The following is a 21,873-nucleotide window of genomic DNA, read 5'->3' on the forward strand; positions in this document are numbered from 1 at the left end:
CTCATCCCTGGCTCTATCTGCACTACATAAAAAGGACTATGCAACTCTTTTCCACCTGCCCATCATCAGTCTGTCTGTGCCACTTTGTTTATTGCTGATTAGGATTGTTAACTATTAAGTAAAGATACCAACACCATATATTTATTGTCGACCCAAGTTATACAATTTTACACCATAAAAATAAATCTAGACGTGAAAAATGTCCATATTTTTTTTTTTACATTGGATATGTCTTATTTTACAGAAATCGCCTGTCTAAATGTAACCATCCAATACTAATGAATCTGTAGACTTTACATCAAGGCAGCTTGTTTAGATTAATTAGTTAATCTTTCAACTTGCATGCATCTTCACAGCAAAACCGAAAATCACACAGCAAGTTTTAAAATGCAGAAAAAATTCACCCATGATGTATATGCACCCAAGATTGGTGCACATAATGTCAATATACTAGTACATATGTATCTTTTTTTAACAACACTGCTCTTTTATCAGTGAGGATCATTCTGATTACCACAGAGAAAATTCCACTTTTAACAACACTGCTCTTTTATCAGTGAGGATCATTCTGATTACCACAGAGAAAATTCCACTTTTTTAACAACACTACTCTTTTATCAGTGAGGATCATTCTGATTACCACAGAGAAAATTCCACTTTTTTAACCTGCTACCTGTCTTTTATTATCTTACAAATAATAGTACAGTATACAAAGTTAAGTTGTACACAAAAATTTCCACATTTAAAATACAGTAATGATATGGTGTTAAGTCAGCATTGACCTATCTCCTAGTATAGAATACAGTATTTGATATTCGTGTCAAACCACATATAGCACATTATTACTATAAGCATACAAACAGATCAATAAAGAATACAAGGTTTTCTTAAAAACTGAAAACAATTATAGCAAATCTCCCCAACTAGAAAACCCTATTGATATTGTTAGCTAGTATCATAAACACATTGTATCAGTTTACGTGAATAACTAGTATCAATGATATTAGCTGAATTAATTAATTGAATGTACCAGAACTCTCAACATGAACATTTTAAATCAAATAGAAACTGCACGATACAGCCCTCGTCTTAAATCATACGTAATTGATACGCTGACTAGAATGAAAACCCCCGTTATTCTTTTTCTGTCTTGGTACCTGAATCAATCTAATTAGATGGTACCTGAATAAGATCACTAGAGGAAAGTTTGCCAGCAAGCTACCGAAGCACAATAACATTCATGGTTTTACAAAACTGTACATAATTTACAAGTGTCAATCTCCCCACATTACACATATAATTTGAATTAGCCCGTTTTTTCCCACACATGGTAGAACTTGTGAGTGTTTCTCCATAAACACCATGTAGTGTTGATAATTAAAGATATCTGACCCAACATTAGGTGTTTCATACATGTCAAAATAGCACAAAATACCTTGTGACTAAGATGGAGTTTCTTTTGGTTTACATAAAATAATTTTGACTGCGAATCATTTCATCACTAATTTTGAATATTATATACAGAGAAACATTCTCTCCATCTTTCATCCTCGTTATAAGTTTGTGAATTTAAGACTGGGCAAAACCGGGTTTTTTCTTATCTCTCTCTTAACAGCTGTGTCTGGGTGAATTTAAAATGGGGTGTAAAATCTGTAAGTGTAGAGGGTGAATAACATGGAGTGGAAATAACTCTGTATATAATATATCTCTCATGACATGACTAAAACATGTCCAAAGAAAGTCTCCATAGCATACTTTGAACTTATTTTTATCTATTAGATTAGAATGATGGTTAGTTTGAACTTGAAATGCAGGTCCTCCTTATATAAATCCTATTACAAATATGATGAAATGTGATAAAATGTAAAATCCTTTAACTTTACATCAACACTAACATTGGGTCAGACACTTGTCTCCAATATATACATAAATGCATATGTCTGATATATGGAACTACATGTACATGTAAAGTATACAAGTGCCTTTTAATGAACTAGGATGTAATATGCATATTCTCCCTAAATACAAGATTTTATCATCTGAAGTTTGAAACAATAAAACATAAGAGTGACAATTTGTTATAAAATTCAAATTAAACAATTGAATACCACTTGTAGTACACTACATTACAAACAATTAAAAAAAGAATAACATGGCTGATTGAAACTACAGTGCCAAAGTGAATATCTAACAACTGAGGTGCCTTGTTTTTGCAGAGAATAAATCTACATGTACGATAAACTAAACAGGGGAAAAGCTTAAGGAATGTAAAACAAGACTTAACTGAAATATTGAGACAAATGAAATTTACACACGTCGACTAAACAACTGCATGCCCTTACAAACAATCAGAATATCCTGACTACATGCTCTGCTACTTATGAAGTATGCCACTTCCCTACAAGACTCTAAGAGTTGTCTCTATTGTACACATTTACCCTCTGCTGTGGAGAAGTACACACAATATAAAATCTTCATTATCCTTTGTAGCAAGATTAAACCACAGTTGTACATTGGTAGTGTTTCAAAGACAAACAACAAAAATAGAACTACCAACATTACCACTTCAAAGTGTATAATACAGTGTTACATGCAACCCATACCAATTTATTCAAAATGATTAGTTCACCTCAAGAAATTCAAATCTATGTTTACTTTGGATTTCACAGATTTCTAAGTTATTATATCACAGCTTAACACGCAATTTGAAGCCATAATGAGCTGGTGAACAATAATGTAAACACATAGTCTGAATTGTTACGCTAGTACCAAACCATCTATGTGAGTTTTCTGTGACCCTCTTTACAATTTCTGGACTTTAATCTTGATAGGAAGGGGGTCCCCCTCCAGTTTCTCTTGTGGAAAGAGCAGTCTCACTCCCATTGCTTCTTGCTCTCTCAGATATTCTAAATCACCATTAATGCTTAGCTTCTGAAAAATATATAATAAACTCATATAGAACCATGTATTCTTAGTTAAAACTTAATGTGTTGTGGAATAATTCTAGAAGAGATGGCTATACTAGCATAATAAGTCTTAGCTTAGCTTCTCCTAATTATAAAATTATTTCAAATAATTTTGATTTGCCTCAAATAGGTAGTAATTTACATTTTAAGAAATTATAATTGCCTACAAATATTTGTTAATGGAAATTTTGCCATTTCAATTCTTGACAAGTTTTCATCATCTGACAAAAACCAACAGGTCCAGCATACTAAAATCATTTGACTTACAATGATCAGATAATGATCTAGATTTATAGCCTTTAGAAGGACTCGGACTGTTCAACATTAAATGATGCATTTTTACATGGACTTTATCATAAGAGCACCTTATAGTCTTGTTTGACTCTGTGTTCAGGGGAAGTAACTGCTGCTGTTAGACAGAGCCAGATCATCATCACAGCACAGGACAACAGAATGAGACTCAGGATCAGACGAGGCATCCCAGTCTTCTTGGACACACAGGAGAGCCAATCACTAGAGTTTCTGTCTTCCTGAGATTGGGACATTTCCACAGAATCCCCAAATCCCAAGATCTGGGAATTTTTCAGTACAGGGGTAGCTGATCCATCAACAGAATCTAAGTTGGTTTCAAAGTAGTTAGCTGTGTTGTATTCTACCGAAAAGTAATTCCAGTGTTAATAGATTTATACTGAATTATATATATGCAGAATAAAATGAATCTGTATGGTGCATCCATTTATATGGTATATAGAACTCTGTCATATCATTGAAATTATATCTAATACAATTTCATGAACAGTTTAATAAAGTGCAAAAATATTCTCAAAATTTTAGTGTAAAAATTTATTACCATCGTCTGTGCTGTCTATCTGAGCAAAGAACTGCGGCTGTGACTTAATGATAATGATTCTCTGATTGTTGGCATAGAAAGACCAGCTGGCTGACATACCAGAGTACATCTTATCCAGCATGTTGGAATAAATACTGTGTACATACATCAGTGGATACATCATATCCATGAAGTCATCCTGTTAAAACAAAAGTGAGACATTATAAAGGGATCTACATATACACCATGATATGACTACAGGATTAAACATTCTTTTTGAAGAATTTATCGATGTGTAAACTCCGGACATTTTACTCACAAACTGAATAAAAGTGCAAAGCACTTTTATGTTTAAGTTTGTGAGTAAAATGTCCGGAGTTTACACATCGATAAATTCTTCAAAAAGAATTTTTGATTCTTATAATTCCAATTCATTCACTTTATCATCTTCACAAGTCAAGGGTTATTGATTCATTACCTCGCACTAACCCTTGACATCAGTCGCTATATAAAAGGTGGGCACATTAGACCATTACGCAATTTACTATAAATAAAACATCCAATGAAATCACTTTATCTTGTTATGGTGTACATGGATACAAATGACGCGATCTCATACTGCTGTATTGATAAATACGCGCAATTGTAATATTCACACCACTAATTACGTTTATTGATAGTAGATCAAGTTTGGAAACCTTTTTGCTTTAGACAATATTGCTTAGACGATTGAAATAACCATAACTGTAGGTATCAATACACGTGTTTTTATTTGAATCTCTCGTTTCGTGTTGTTATAAATAGAACCGCATTCTCATTGGTTCCCACTCTTTTGTGGAAACAATCAGAATGAGCCCAACTTTTATATAGCCACTGATGTCAAGGGTTAGTGCGAGGTAACGAATCAATAACCCTTGACTTGTGAAGATGTCACTTTATTAACAATTGCAAAAATTTGAATAGTTTCCCCGCACTATGTTATTTGTTTTCAGGCGTGTATGAATACATCACGTTTTCAGATTTATTGATGTGTAAACTCTTGTTCAGCTTTATTTTTGTCCAATCAAAACAATTGTAATAAACATTGGAATTATACATATTTGTAATAATTTGTTAGCAATCTCCAAATATTTCGAAGATAACTAAGAGATTTGGTTACAAGACCTGACCCAGATCATAAAATTTTCTGAAAAAAAGAGCAATTTAATGTACCCAACATTAATTATAATAACCAGGAGAAATAACACATGGTCATAATGGCTGACTTTCTTTTTAAATATGAATGAAAATATAACTAGAAAGAAATGTTTTAGCACACTAAAATTTATGTCTCCCCTTCCATTTTCTATAGGTTTGTAAAAAGCCTTTTTTAGTGATAATCTTAAAAGTGGAAAATTAAGACTTACGGTACATAAGGCAAATTAAAATTACTTGATAGATTATCATCTCCGCCCGCCCCTATTTTTTTATTTTCGCAAAAATTACGATTTCAAACAAACTTGCTTTTCAGTGACTCGAGCGAATGATTAAAGTCACACAATGTTTGTTTTATATCTTCTACCAAGGATTCTTTGAATGTTAACTTGATTAACACTTTGCGTGATGCCTTATGTCATAATTTTTTTTTCTTGGGAAATAAAGATTAAAAATTAAAATCCTCCCACCTGCCCCATATTTTTTGTGACCCCGAATGATAATCTACTAATTAAGTTAAATTGGCCTAACATTCGCCTATATGTATATGTGCTTCAAACAGGGAACATTGTTGTAAATTAAACTTGCCAACATACCAAATATCAAAGGCCTATGTCAAAAGACAAAAGTTATGGTCAGGACGGAAAAATATGCTCTAAAAATTATATTATTATTATAGATCATATGTGGCAAACATGCCTGTGTATATTTGACCTTTATATAAAAGGTCAAGGTCAAAAGGTCAGCAGAAATGGTACATGATACACTGACTTATCATGGTATACCCACATACCAAATATGAAACACCCATGTCAAACGACAAAAGTTATGATCCGGACAATAAAAATGCCCAAAAAATTCTATTGTTTGACCTTTACATAAAAGGTCAAGGTCAAAAAGGCACACGACACTGTCTTATCATGGTGTACCAACATACAAAACATCAAAGGCCTAGCCAAAAAATTATATTATTTGACCTTTACATGAAAGGTCATAAAAATGGCACATGACACACTTGTCTTGGTATATCAAATACCTAGGTCGAAAGACAAAAAAGTTATGGCCCAGACAATCTTTGTATGAGAAGTGGAAGAAAAAGAAAAAATACAAGAAGAAGAATTCACACTAAAACAATATATCCCCCTTCTGGGAAGGGGAGACATAAATATCAGCAATACTTGTATATTCTTTTAAATTCTAATATTGCCTAGCTGGATCGCTCTGTAGGTTAACATTTCAACTGCTGATCTGTAGATCATGGGTTTGAGTCAAGCAGGGGTTTTAATTTTTCTTTTTCAAATTACTTTCTACTAAAACTGCATTTTTTTCACTAAATGTTTTCAATTTCAAATTATAATTGTACATAACCTCCACTTTCCATCCATATCTGTTAATGACAGATTCAAAATTAATATCCCAAGTACCTGACTCTGATGTTCAACTGTATGGGGAACCTGGCTTTTACAACCATAGGTACACGCATCCAATTCATCAGTCTTATTATATGCCTCCTCGCATGCTGTAAAATAATCGTATGGTAGAGGGTATCAAACTCCAATTCACAATCTCCTACAACATTAATTCTAAGAAAGAAAATGGGTACCTTTCAATTGGAAAGTATATCAAAATGTTCATTACTTACATGCCACACATCCTTGCTTTGTGAGATTTTGATTGTTGTGGTTGCAATAAACGAACTCCATGATGGAATAGAAACGACATCCTCTTTTACATGGATCCATTAAATAGCTCTACATAAACCAGTATATAATTAATTTTATTTTCAATTAACAATTTCACTGACCATAAATGGAATCAATTGTTAATCATTCAAAGAGGGACAGTATTATAAACCAAATACATGTATTGGACAAATGTATCTCAAAAACATCTATAAACCTTTCCCACTGCTTGCTTTTTGAGGAATTTTTTGGCGGTATGTTTTGAAAGGGCCTTAAAGGGGAACTTTTCAGGTGATATTCATTTCATCCAGAAAAGTAAACACTCAAGGTTCATGGTTTTGAAAACCTATTTCCCTAATTACTGTTACACACTTAACAAGAGGCCCATGGGCCACATCGCTCACCTCGACAAATATTTAAAAGATTTTCCCTATATATTCGCAAGTAAAACTTTGATCCCTATTATGCCCCAACCTACCCCCAGGGGTCATGATATTTACAAACTTGAATCTCCACTATGTTAGAAATCTTTCATGTAAATGTAAACTTCTATGGCCCAATGGTTCTTGAGAAGATTTTTAAAGATTTTCTCCATATATTTGTAAGTAAAACTTTGATCCCCTATTGTAGTCCCATCCTACTTTGGGGGAGGGGGGGGGGGTAGCCCTATCCTACCCTGGGGGGCATGTTTTTAACAAACTTGATTCTCCACTATGTAAGGAAGCTTTCATGTACATTTCAGCTCTTCTGGCCCAATGGTTCTTGAGAAGAAGATTTTTAAATGACGCCACCTTATTTTTGCATTTTTGTGATTATCTCCCCTTTGAAGGGGACATGGCCCTTCATTTGAACAAACGTGAAGCTCTTCACCCAAGGATGCTTTGTGTCAAGTTTGGTTGAAATTGGCCCAGTGGTTCTGGAGAAGAAGTCAAAAATGTGAAAAGTTTACAGACAGACGGACAACAGGCGATCAGAAAAGCTCACTTGAGCTTTCAGCTCAGGTGAGCTAAAAACTATCCGCATGCAGCTTTTCCCCCCTGAACCCTCCAAAACCACTATTTTGATCACTGCGGTATGTTTATCACTTTGAATTTTACAGTTTAGTAGAGCTCTGACAGAATTCGCAACTTTCCAGTTCACATCTGACACTTGTTAATTGACATTGCCTTGTTACAAGTGCAATTCACTGATTGTTTGACCAGCTGATCGGTAACCATGTCAAATTTTTCAACATGATACTGCTAGATTTATGATAAATTTGTTAGAAAATATCTGATTTTTTCAAACAAGAAGAAATAGAGAGTGAACTGATGACCCATCCCATGATATATATAAAGAACATTACAGCTTCTACTTTTAACATGACATAGTTTACTACAATCAGCTGGAGGTTAAAGGTAAATCCTCTTGTCAATCATTTCGGTATGTGTATTTTTGTTGTTGTTTATAAACCTATCGATTTTTTTCTTATTCTATTTTTAAAAATATTTTTTGATACATAACCACATGTAAATATTAAGGTATATAAGGAGCATAAGAATGTTAACTGATGGACATTAGCCGAGGATTTTACTCCTACTTGGATATAGGTGGCATGTACTTGTTATGCAATCTAATAGAAGGTAAACAATATGGATGTACATGTATAGGTATACCCGGGCTGCATTAAAGATGAGAAAACTTTGGTTCAAGAGCTATAAAGGGACCTACTAATTCATTGTCTTATACACCCCTGAAAGGTTTAAAGATTGGTGGAAGCTATTTTTGATAAAAAAAAAAAAAATAAATAAATGTCAACGACCCTCAGCTGTGGCAGTTTTCTTTTGAAAAATCTCACGGTCAACTTTATGAACATGCTACAGAAATATTCCGAAGAGGCACATTCAAACGTTAACATGCCTAATTATACTGATATCAAAATGGTTAAATACGTTTATTTAGCGTTTCAAACCTACGCTATAGTAAAGAGATCTATGCTACAGAATATTGGTATGTACATTTTTTTTTACCTTTTCAAATGTATGAGGACTGTATGTATTAGCACAAGACTTTGTGCATGATGAAATATTGTCAAGAACTCTGCTAAATATACTGTCAGCCGAACAACAACTAAAAAACAGCACTGAAATACTAATAACAAAGCCTAGCTTAGGTTTCGCCATTTTGGCTGACAGGATAAGATGTTATTGTCACGTGATCAAATTTATTGCGAGATTAGATAAGTTGTTCTTGAAATCTATACCATTCGGGCCTTTCCGTCATGCTTGCCGGTTACACGGGAACACCCGTAAAGTATGTCTCTGGTGGATGATATGAAAAGATATTTTAAAAGATAACAAAATAAAAGAAAAAATAGATTAGAAATAACACACATGAAACCCATTCGATAAAGATATGGTCAGTGCACAATCTCAGATCCTAAAATACTATACGGCGCGGATCTAAGTCTGATTTTAATTAGATTGGGTCAGTGCACAGGGGCTCGTCACGACTGACCTTCTCTATTCTAGATACTGTAAATATAGAATACAAAATAGGCGATGTCAAATTTTAATAAGACAAAATTTTTGTGACGAGCCCTTGTGGACCAGACTGGATTTCCAACCTGGGGCCCCTGAATCTCTAGTCAGGTGCGCTGCTCAACCAACTGAGCTATCTGACCACCGGCGATCGAACCCGGCTGACCACTACATTCATCCCTCCTTAATTGCCTTCGCCCTCGAAGACACAACCCATATTCTTTCTGCCCCTGGCAGGACTTTCAGATGCAAGTCCATGCAGGGGTGGTCAACGGCACCAAAATGTAACAGGGAGAAAATGCAACGGACCAGAACAGGATTCGAACACGGGACCACCTGAATCTCTAGTCAGGTGCTCTACCAACTGAGCTATCTGGTCACCGGCGACCGAACCCGGCTGACCGTTATAGTCAGTACAATATATGGCATTCTAGATCTGTCTAATCTACCAGCCATCGCAGGGGTGCGGTTGGGGGGGGGGGCAACTTTATGAGGCAGGGGGTCTGGGGGCCCAGTGGGCGAAGATCCCGGAAGCTCCTGGATTTTGCATGAATATAGAGCTTGAAATATGTCTCCTATGTAGTAATTTCTACTATTTTCTGTCATATTCAATAAGGTGAAATTAATAAAATGACGCAAATTTTAGGGGTTTTGGAAAAAATGTAAGTTCTCCTAATAAAAGTAATTCAATAAATCAAACGTTTTTTGTCATTTATTTCTTCATTGGAGGAAATTTTTGCTTCTTTTTACTTTGATCGTTTACATTTTTCTAAACAAGAGACCACGATTTGCCTTGAAATTTTTAGGAGGCGGGCTGCTACTGAAGACTGCATGCCTAGTCTACCGCATGATTCGGAACCAGAAGGATGCTAAGTACTGCGTTCCAAGAGGACCTCATATCACTGGAGGGATGAGAACAGCCTCGGGAATTGCAAACGTCTCTTCATAGAGAGAAATGCAGTCATCCGAATAACCGATGCAACAAGCGTCATCCATTGCAAACCAATATTACAAGCCCCATGGACACAATCTAGAAATCGTATACATACTTTATGGAAAATATCTAGGGGTGACAATCAGTGCACTTGCACTGGTTGAGGCATATCAATCAACACAAGTGTCAGCAAGGCAAACAGAATCCTCCGCTAAATTCCTGAGACGAACCCTCAACAGATGCAGTCAGGAGGTCAAAGGCAATGCCTACTGCACATTGGTAAGAAAAGGATTAGAATATGCACCAACGGTGTGGGATACGTATAATGCCTTCCACGTTAAGAACCTAGAGGCAGTGCACGGAGAGCTGTCGTCTACAGCGATTACAGAAGCCGTGATCCAGCAGGTGTAACAGCCATGCTGGACAAGTTGAAGTGGGATTCCCTCAAAGCACGACGTACTAAAGGCAGATTGATTACAGAAGAACCCAGACTACCCAGTAGATCTGGACAGTACCCAACTTCACACCCCTGGAGATGCTAGAAAGCGTGGTGAAATAGGATCTGACAGCTAGCAAAGATGTCTTTCGCCACCATTGTCTCAGATCCGTGCGGGACTAGAATGCCTAACCAAAAGACGTACATCACCTTTTAAAGGTAACCCAGTCCTTAGAGGATTTCGGAGCTAAATTAGACCATCCAAGGCTTGGAATCCTTGCCGGTGAAGGGCTGTAAAATTTAGGCCTATGTTCGGTGCTTAAAGCCTTTGAGCAGGGAGGGATCTTTATCGTCCCACACCTGCTGTGACACGGTATCTCGATTTTTGCGGTCTCATTCGAAGTGGTCGACTCTTACGACAAGCAAGGAGTATTGAGGACCTGTTCTAAACCGGATCCCCACATGATGAATGGAAGAAGAAAAAGCAGAAGAAGCAAGATTTGTGTAATTCCAATGTCAAAATAGAAAAAACAACAACAAAACCCCTCGAAAACAGCTTTAAGTTACATATTTTGTGAAAAATATACGTTAAATGCTCAAATAATTGAACGCTCAAGAATACAGGAGCTCTAGGGGTGTTAAATTACCAGAAACCCTGTCCAAGCACTGATCTGGTGACAGCACCCACCCCCGTGTTAGAATCAAATAAGCATGCGCGATATGTCCCGGTACATCAAGGTGGGGAAAAAATCAATTACGGCACTTTACTTACTATGACAGAGAAATTATTTTATTTATTTTATGACCCCCCCCTTCTTAAGATTAGATAAACACGATATACATCAAGGTGAAAAAATTACCCACGCCACTTTACTCAGCTGTTACTTACTATGATAGAGAGATTATACTTATTTTATGAAAAGATCTGACTGTTAGCTTGTCAGCAAAAGATCATGATCAGCTCGATTAATCACTCCATGGCTTTTGAACGGATCTCAATGTAACGTTACCGATCAAAGCGGGGGGTTCTTTTTTTTAATAACTGAGATGTTATAATATTTCACTTGTTTTTAAAATCAATGTGTTCCACTTGCCAATATTTGCAAAGAAAGTTTTACACGTCAGCTTCTTGGAATCGTTTGTAACACTTCTGTTCCGAGTATTAACTTGTATGTAACTTGACACGTGCACATTCCTTATTTTAGAGGGAATGATGTATATTACATACTCTAGCTAGTACTCGATTTGTCGTTAATTTAACAAGAATTGCTCGATAAAAGACAATATATATTTTAGAAAGATGATTTCACCGAATGTAAACTGAAGTTTATTTTTTAGACCCCTTCTCATTGTTTTTTTTTTTTTTTTTTTTTTTAATTTATTTATTATTACTATTATTACATGCCTCTTTTATATAAGTATTCTAACCTTCCTGCTTTAGACATAAAACATTCAGAACAACTGGATCCTGCGTGTAAATATGTAATATACTAGCATGCTGTATTCAGTAAGATGATTTTGAACAGTGTAATGTGATACTGCAAATACATGTCTTTGCATTCTACACATTTCCTTTACTTTACAATAGTAAGCTGTCTTGGTTACTGGGAGTACAAGACCAACGGTCTGGTACAATAAATTTATTACCAGACTGTTACCAGACACTGTCCCTTGGTGCTCCCTGTAATCAGGTCAACATATTGTGGTTTTTTTGTTTTTTGTTTTTGTTTTTTTTATTCTTTCATATAGTGCTATTATTCTCTTTTATATAAGTATTCACACGACAATATCATTATCTGCTATCCCAGTAACTGTTATGTGAGGCAGTTGGGTTATTTTATTTATCATGTTGTTAATTTAAATCTTGTCTGTAATCAGTATTTCATATATAATTATATAGATATGTGCAGTGCAGAAGTGTGAACTCTGTCAGTATTACCAGTAGTACTTCTAATTGATTGTTATTTATTTTCATTGTTATAATTAATTGCCTGTTAACATGTACATGCCCCCCGAGGGCCCTTGATTGGTGAATAAACTATTATTATTATTATGTATATACGTCCTGCTTACCACGTTACTATATATTGTTTATTATTATTCTACCGTAAATCTTGAGGAAAAGATGCAATTATTTGACGTACAGTCCACATAGTAGCCCTTAAAAATAGTTTAAAAGTTCATCATTATTTCTTTTTGTGAAAAGAACAACCTTTGTTTTTGAAGGATTAAATCTTAGTAGCCTAACAATTACCAATTTACCATTTTTCTAATGTTCATGAATCAAATGTGCCTTGATCAATCGATACTCTTTATATCACAATTCGTGTTTTGCATTGAATTATTCGTCAACATTATACATTACAAATTCAGCAACATCATGTACACCAGGAAACAAAAGGGACCCAGCATGGATCCTTGGGGCACCCCTGAATTAATGCTTACACTTGAATTAGCTATATCATTGATCCTTATGCATTATTCTTTGAGATTTTAAATCATTATTCAGATAATCACGGAACCAACATAAAAGATTTCCAGATATCATATGTGTTTGGGGGAATTCAAGTTATGTCATGTAATATTTTGAGGCGGTGATGGAAGAATACAGCAACATATACAATGTAACCTAAACTTTGCGCATGATAGAAATATATCTTTTGAAATAATTTTATTCTCTGCATAAAGTAAAAATACTGGTAAACTATTGATAGTGAAAAAGTTCATATTTCCATAAATAATCAATTATCTATAAAGAAAAAAATGCTGTCAAGGGCAATAACTCCTATATATGCTGGTATTTCCTCCAGTGTATGTCTATTATACAACGATTTCCCTAATATCCATTGATTTATACATACTTATATATTAGCAGTTTTTCTAAACTGTTGACATTAAAAAGTTTTCATTTTAACAAGTTTTTATCTATTTTTTAATATTCTGTTTTACGAAATTGTGTGATTTGTATGTCTGACATCTTAAAAAAGGTGGCAACTTATACATTTTCTTCGGTTATTAATCAAATTAATTAAGCTATATTTAGTGGAAATTGATACTTTCAACCATTAAGGTATTCCATGTATAATGAAAGGATAATTCATTTGAACAGTTTTGAAGGATTTAGATCAACATAAATGTTTATTGTTAAATAATGATGAAAGTGAAGCAGATGAAATTCACATGACTGGTAAATGATTAGAAGCTGACGTTTTTGCACTTAAGACTTTTTGGAAGAGTTGTCTGCCCTTTGTAAAATCAAGAAAAATCTAGTTTTCTAAAAATGTGTGTGGTCAATGATTAATTTTATTTCATATTTTCACTAAGAGAAAGTGTTTGTAACTTTCTACCAAGAGATTTGTGTGAAAATATAATTTCTTTTTAAAATATTGTAATAAAACATGCTTTTCCCATATACTTCAATGTTAAATCCTAGGTGAAATAAATCAAGCAGTAAACAAAATTTTGAAAATTCCTACGGTGTATTATTTTTATTTGATGAACCCTTCAAAATGATACCATGATTACAAAAATTCCACCATCCATTTATTAGATATGAAATATGGTCATTACACATTGAATACCTTAATATTGATAAATCACATGAGGGTCTGAACGCTGTCAAATGAAATTTCAAAAACATTTACAGTAAAACAATCTGTCATAGATCTACGATTAGCATTTTGACCTTGAACATTGCGAGTTAATCAGTTTGACAGATGTCTACATAGTATATGAAAGACAACTCAGTTTGACAGATGTGTATGATATATATGAAAGACAACTCTCCATGGAGGGTAGAAACGGGGAAAGTTGAACTTATATATACGACTTCCGGGTTAGACTGTGTGTTCTCTCGGTCGCCCTGCGCGTGGTGAGGTTTGATTGGTTCAACTTTGCAATGTGGACCAATGAAAGCATTCCATCTGTCAAGTCACGTGGACTAAGCCGGCATTTACACTATCAACATCACTATTCTTGAGGACGTTGCGAAGATGAAAACGTTCGTTTGTCTGCTCCTTTTCCTGGGAGTTGCCTTGTCAGATCCCACTGTATATGTCAAGGAAGAATTCGACTCAGGTATGAAATATTTTTTATTCAGAAAATCTTTACATTTCTAAATTTTTCTGCATGCTGCATGCGTCTTTAAAATTCATTTTACAGCGTGTCAGCAATGCATGTATTAATCATTAGGCCTTTTATGAATTTTATAGTATTTGCAAAATCGTTATAAGAAATCGTTTTTAGCTTACCTACTCTGTAAGCTTATGTGGGCTTTTCTGAAATTAGTCTGTGGTCTGTCTGGCAGTAACTGTCGTCTGCTGCATACTGTAATTTTTACAGAAAAAATTATGTAAATGAAGAGCCGTGCCTCTTTCGGAAAGACAAGTTAAGAGAAAGTGACATTTTTAAAATCTTTTACTCAAGAACCACTGAACCAGACAATCCTTAAATGATGCTGAAAGATTTCCTGTGCCAAAAAAAACCCCCTAAAACCCTCTTGAATCAAATTGTACGCAGGTATCCTAATATAGGGAAGATTCATTTGCTGAAATATACAGTTCACACCATGACCTTCAGTTTTACATGGAGTTAAAAGTTCTTGGAAAATCATCTGAAGAACCACAATTTTCAAAATTGATACTTGTGCAAACAGGCTTGTGTAATTTAACGAATTTAGCGATAATAAATGCCTGCCTTTTCTTGTTTGGATACAGTGGATAGTTAAAATGTTGCATTTTGTTTAAAAATTTGTTATAGCTGTGTATAGAGTGTTAATATGGTATATTTCTAGCTACTTGTGTATAATTAACTAAAATTTATTAAAGGAGTAAAAAACAAAATTTATGAAGTCCCATGCAAATCAGGTTGTGAATTTGGATATATTCTATGAGAAAGGAATATAACGATTATATTAACAAGAAATAGATTAAGGTTTTCAGTATTAACGCATAAATACAATCTTTGCAGAAAGTTGGAAAGATAAATGGGTAGAGTCCACTTTCAAAGGAGCAGACCAGGGTAAATTTGCCTGGACAGCTGGAAAATTCTATGGGGATGCTGATAAAGACAAGGGTAAGTCTTAGATAAGATTATGCTGTGGTAGTTCCTTGAGATAATATTTATAAATGCCCATTCTAATATTAGAATTAGATAAAAAAAAAAAATATATGGCATAATTTTAACATCTATATACATATATACTGTTGTTTTTTAAAGGAATCCAGACCTCTCAGGATGCAAAGTTCTATGGAATTTCTTCCATGCTCGAGAAACCATTTAGCAATGCAGGAAAACAACTTGTTATTCAATTCACAGTAAAACATGAACAAAATATTGACTGTGGAGGTGGATACATCAAACTTTACCCCAAAGATCTGGACCAAAAAGCTCTTCATGGAGATTCTCCATATTTCATAATGTTTGGTAAGCAATACATGTAATTCATTACATGACGAATTAGGAAGGTGTCCAGAAGGAAATGAGAACATATGAAGTATATATGATGATTGTAATTTTATTAATTTTATTTTCATAGGACCTGATATTTGTGGACCTGGCACCAAAAAAGTCCATGTTATTTTCAACTACAAAGGAAAGAATTTGCTATGCAAAAAAGATATCCGCTGCAAAGACGATGTTTTCACTCATCTGTATACGCTAATCGTCAATTCTGATAATTCCTATGTAGTGAAAATTGATAATGAGAAGGTGGAGAGTGGACAACTAGAGGAGGACTGGGACTTCCTGCCACCAAAGAAAATCAAGGTAAGGGATCTCTATTCCTTAAAGGTAAACTATTGTATTAGTTTAGAAAGTATGATAATCAGCAAGACACTGGGGTGATGAACATGGTATGTTAAAGATATAGAAGAACTGAAAATTATTTTTGTAGGACCCAGAAGCCAAGAAGCCAGATGACTGGGATGAACGTGAGAAGATTGATGATCCTGATGACAAAAAACCCGAGGATTGGGATAAACCTGAGCATATTCCCGACCCAGATGCCAAGAAACCCGACGATTGGGATGATGAGATGGATGGCGAATGGGAACCACCACAGATTGACAATCCAGACTACAAGGTATGAAGACATAATGAACTTTTCTGAAAGTTGATTGTAACCATAAGATGTCCTGTTTACTGATATCAAACATGCTTCAATTTTATGACACTTTTGAATAGGGAGAATGGAAACCAAAGCAGATTGATAATCCTGAATACAAAGGGAAATGGATCCACCCAGAAATTGATAATCCTGAATATACTGCCGACTCAGACCTTTACAAATATGATGATGTTGGAGCTGTTGGATTTGATCTTTGGCAGGTATGAACCTTATATGGCATGACAATTGAATATAATAATATTCCTGATGCCTTTAAAAGTTTACCAAGATGAATTGAAATATACCTGGGGAAAAAAAGCTCAATTATACATTACATTTTTAAAAAAAAAATTGATTACACTTGCAGGTGAAATCTGGTACAATATTTGACAACATCCTGGTCACCGATGATGAAAAATTCGCTGAGGAAGTTGGAAAAGAAACATGGGGGGCTACCAAAGATCCAGAAAAGAAAATGAAGGATGAGCAGGATGAAGAAGAGAGAAAGCAGAGGGAGGAGGAAGAGAAGAAGAGGAAAGAGGAAGAAGGTAGGCATGTCATTACTGGTATTGATATTGTTCACTTCTTTAATTAAATTGAGGATTATCCAAAATTTTGTAATCCTTCCTTTGCTCACAGATAAGAACAAAAAAGATGATGATGATGATGAAGCTGATGATGACGAGGGTGATGATGAGGATGAGAAAAAGGTAACCATCCTTTTTTATTTTTAGAGTCTTGATAGAGAGAAAAAAGGGTTTGGATTCAAGAATTTCTAATGTCCTTATCACTTTTACACATGAAAAGTTGTCTAACCATCTTTTTTTTTTTTTTTTTAGGATGATGATGATAAAGTTAAGGATGAATTATAATGAACCAGTTATGCTAGATCATGAAGACATTTTGCAGCATTCAAGTAGACCAATTGGGCAATTCTACATTACCTCATTGCTCACTACATAATTCCATTACTCGTGATTGTCCATTCATGAATGTGATTGTGTGTATGTCTCGGTGTATTTGTGTCTGAATGAAAAGTGTACTTGTGATTGAATGTTTATGACTTGAGTGATTAAGAGTTACAAATGTAGAGGGGATGTTTTTCTACTCTGGGGTCTTTTATTTATTGTTTTCTATTCACTTTTCAGCTGTTAGCTTTACTTAAAATAGGTTTAAAATCAAATTACAGTTGCCCATCTTTGCATTTCAGTTGTTACAATACCGATATCTGTTGTTGAGTATAATTTATTTTGGAGAGTGAATAAAAGTGGGGTTTTTTAAGTAAAAATCTTGTTTTATTTTCTGGTTATAATGTGCAACTTATGAACAAGGAGTTTTGTAATGTTGAAAACATGAAAGAGTTTGGATTTGGTTCAATTAGTCCTGTGGATTTTGACTAATCAAAGCCCTGCTGTTCTTGAAAAACTTAAATTCAACACATTTTATAAATATACCCATTTTATAATTTTGGCCCCACCCTACCCTGGGGTCATTTAAAAAAAAAAATTGTCCCCCACCACAACACAAAAGGGGACCTGGAAATACCAGTGTATGTCTGGTTGACTTCATGGATGCAACTCCTTGGAGACCGCTCAGTGGATTTTGTTAGATTGTTCACAATTTGTAGTTGATTATATTGCTTTACCATTTTGGTTAGACACAATTTATAGGAATTGTGGGACTAAGTTGAATTTGTAGATGCTACACATTAAGAACACCTTTGTTGACGCAACTCTCGTACTTTGGAAACCGCTCAACAGATTTTAATCAAATTTTGTAGGATTCTTAGTCACCAAATGTAGTTGATCATATTGCACCACCATTTGGATGCAACAAATTTTACAGGAGGTTTAGGACTGTGTTTAATTTATACATGCTACACTACAGGAACACTTTGTAGACACAACTCCTTGGATACCGCAGTACAGAATTTATTTAAATTTTTCAGGATTGTTAGTCACAATATGTAGTTGATCATGCTAAACTGCTATTTTGATTCTGCAAAATTTACAGAAGTAGGACTTTTGTGCTACTTTTTAGGTCACCTGAGTAAACGCGTGTAGCCTTTTGCAATTAGTCTTGTCTTTCGTCGTCCGTTAACAATTAAACATTTTTAACTTCTTGATAATTACCATTCCCATTCTTTTCAAATTTGGTATGAAGCATCTTTAGGACAAGGGGTACATAAATTGTAAATTTGAAGACTCGATCCTGGGGCCTTGAAGGGCGGAACAAAAATAGACCAATTTTCAAAATCATCTCTAGAACCCCACGTGTAAGAAAAATAAAATGCATAGTGATGTAAGAGCAGGTAGGCTTCTACTAAAATTGTCATTTTTAGATCCCTGGGATGGAGGTTCCAACTCCAGGGTGGGGCCAAACTTGGTATATATACCATAGTGTATGTTAAATAATATCTACTTTAATGCTATGGATACTAAATAGATATTTAGAAGGAGTAAGAACTCCTTTACAAAAATGTAAATTCCATGACCCTAGTGGACAAGGATTTGGTTCTAGTTTGGAGCCAAAATAATTGTGGTGATTGTCTATTGTTTGGAAGACTTTGCTGATGTGGTACAAAAACTAAATGCATATTTAGGAAAAGCATAAAAATATGTACCAAAATTGTGAATTTTGCAACCCAATGGTTTTGACTCCAGGACGTATGGAGCGCCAAATTAACATAAACTCGAATAATTGAAGATATCTTCAATTATTTGAAGATATCATCAATTCATTTGATGCGCGCAACAATTAAATTAAAGATCTCTTCAAATAATTGATGATATCTTCAATTCTGAATTATTGCGTGCATTAATTGAATTGAGAGCATTAATTCTTCAGCTGATTTGATGCGAGCTTTAATTGAATTAATGATCTCTTCAAATGAATTAATGATATCAACAATTGAATTGATGCGCGCTACAATTCAATTGAAGAGAGCAATAATTGATATAATGCACACATTAAATCAATTGATGAGAGCAATAATTGAATTGATGCACGCATTAATTCATTTGATGAGAGCAATAATGGATTTAATGCGCGCATTAATTCAATTATTGCTCTCTTCAATTGAATTAATGATATCTTTAATTCATTTGAAGAGAGCAATAATTCTTTTAGAGAGAGCAACTATATAATTAAAGATATCTTCAATTCAACATATCCACAATTGAATTAATGGTATCTTTAATTGAATTGTTGCTCTCTTTAAAAGAATTGATGCGCGCATTAATTTCTTATACAAAAGCATTGTAAATGATTTAAAGATATCTTCAATACGCAAGATCGCGACTACTTTTCCCGTCTTGGTTTTAGATTTTACTTTCCCCTTTCAAAGTCTCACGAGACCCAGAGTATGCGAGAATTTGGGCATGTTGGTAAATAATACCAGTTCTGCAACTTTTGTCGTGATCGATTCACCCGATTTTAACAATGGTGTACTCTCATTGTATTGCAGTAGACTGTAGTAATGATTCAAGAAAGAAACATAGTACGCAGAAATATCCACAACTGATGGATTTTAATGGAAATGTGGTGGATTTTTCCCCACTGCTGTCAGCCAGGAAATTCCCAAAGCTGAGACGAGCTTGCGTCAAAATATATAGCTTCGCGAGCTAAATTCAGAAGTTAATTTTTCCTGTATCCAGACGTTTTTACACACCTTTCATTTAAAAATGTGTTCAATTGTGGAAAGCACATGGAGGCTAATTGTCTTCCGATGCCGTGTTTTGAATAAACAAAAATGCCCAAGACCGACACGCTTTTCCGGACTTCTTTACAAGAGTTCCGCTAACTCGGTATTTACGATCTTGCGTATTGAATTAAAGAGATCATCAAATTATTTATACCGAGCTCTAAATTCATTATTGCAAGCAACATTTCTACTAAATTGATGCTCTCATCAAATGAATTGAAGAGAGCAATAATTGAATTAATGCACACATCAAATCTATTATTGCTCTCATTAACTGAATTAATGCGCGCATCAATTGAATTGAAGAGAGCAATAATTGAATTAATGCGCGCATTAAATCAATTATTGCTCTCATTAATTCAATTGATGCGCGCATTAACTCAATTGATGAGAGCAATAATTGAATTGAAACGCGCATTAATTCATTTGATGAGAGCAATAATTGATTTAATGTGCGCATTAATTCAATTAAAGAGAGCAATAATTGAATTGATGATATCTTCAAATAATTGAAGATATCTTCAATTATTTGAGTTTATGTTAATTTGGCGCTCCATATGGACGTACAGGTCAAAATATTTGGTCATTTCGTGTTTACATATATTATGTAAAGCCTTTCATCAGCATAGGCTCTTTTGAGGGTATTGAAGTTTTAAGAACGCATCTTGTTTTATGCTGTTGCTGAATATTAGAAATGATCTTATTCATGCAGAACAGGAAATTTTTAGTAGCCCTTGGGACTAATAAATATACATGTACTTTTAACTAATACTCAGGTGACCAATAAGGCCCGTGTGCCTCTTTGTTTTGCGGAGGTGGGGGACATGGCCACATGACGTGTAGCAATCTTGGGACTTCCCATTCATTTAGGAAGTTGTCTTTTCTGGTCCAGAGGTTCCCGAGAAGATGTAGATGTTAAAACATCCTTCATATTTTCTCTATTCATCTTTGAAAGTGTTGTGGCCCTTCATTTAAAATATTTTTATTCTCTTTACTTTATATTCGTTGAACAACTTAAGTGGATTCAAACTTTCTCTGAATAACCTGGGATGTCTTTTGTTACTGACTATGTAGTAGATGGCAATGTATTCGTTTATGTGCAGCCTATTTTAACGAGGATGAAGTATTTAATCGGTATAGATTTCGCCTTTAGATGATCTATATCCTCGGGTCTTTGTCCGAATCTTGGACACCCTACAAAAGTGCTAGTACAACCCTCTCCCACCCCATCTACAGGAAGTCGTGTGTGAGCTAAAACGACAAAGCAATAAATTATTAGACTTGGAGCAAAAGTTGTATATAACCTGAATATGTGCCATGACAGTAAAGGTGAAGGTCATTGGTAGGAAAATAAAACGAGGCCCATTGGCAACATTGCTCACCCGAGTCAACTTGGCCCTGCCGTTGTTCAGCTGTTGTGAATTTTAAATTATATCAATCCCATTTTCCCCCATGAAAATTTTGACCCTATTTTGTGACCCCAAAGGATCACAATATAACGCAG

General features: G+C 34.7%; 2 protein-coding genes across 3 annotated transcripts; one reads left to right on the plus strand and one right to left on the minus strand.

Moving 5' to 3' along the window:
- Positions 1 to 125: 125 nt before the first annotated feature.
- On the minus strand, positions 126 to 10,131 carry LOC125671764 (transmembrane protein 59-like). Of its 2 annotated transcripts, none has more exons than XM_056162009.1 (6): positions 9,983 to 10,131; positions 6,632 to 6,740; positions 6,414 to 6,508; positions 3,817 to 3,994; positions 3,332 to 3,618; positions 126 to 2,931 (listed from the first exon to the last, which is right to left on the minus strand). In XM_056162009.1, the coding sequence occupies exons 2-6, from the start codon at positions 6,729 to 6,731 to the stop codon at positions 2,803 to 2,805; spliced, it is 789 nt and encodes a 262-aa protein (XP_056017984.1). In that variant the 5' UTR covers positions 6,732 to 6,740; positions 9,983 to 10,131; the 3' UTR covers positions 126 to 2,802. The 2 variants fall into 2 exon arrangements, with proteins under 2 accessions (XP_056017984.1, XP_048763607.2); XM_048907650.2 differs by lacking the exon at positions 9,983 to 10,131 and adding an exon at positions 8,681 to 8,882.
- Positions 10,132 to 14,412: 4,281 nt separating this feature from the next.
- On the plus strand, positions 14,413 to 17,954 carry LOC125671763 (calreticulin-like). Its single transcript, XM_056162010.1, has 9 exons — positions 14,413 to 14,637; positions 15,529 to 15,633; positions 15,778 to 15,984; positions 16,097 to 16,326; positions 16,454 to 16,642; positions 16,744 to 16,887; positions 17,034 to 17,214; positions 17,306 to 17,376; positions 17,506 to 17,954. The coding sequence occupies exons 1-9, from the start codon at positions 14,553 to 14,555 to the stop codon at positions 17,536 to 17,538; spliced, it is 1,245 nt and encodes a 414-aa protein (XP_056017985.1). The 5' UTR covers positions 14,413 to 14,552; the 3' UTR covers positions 17,539 to 17,954.
- The last annotated feature ends 3,919 nt before the right edge of the window (positions 17,955 to 21,873 follow it).

This window comes from Ostrea edulis, chromosome 4, assembly GCF_947568905.1.
Source record: "Ostrea edulis chromosome 4, xbOstEdul1.1, whole genome shotgun sequence".
NCBI lineage: Eukaryota > Metazoa > Mollusca > Bivalvia > Ostreida > Ostreidae > Ostrea > Ostrea edulis.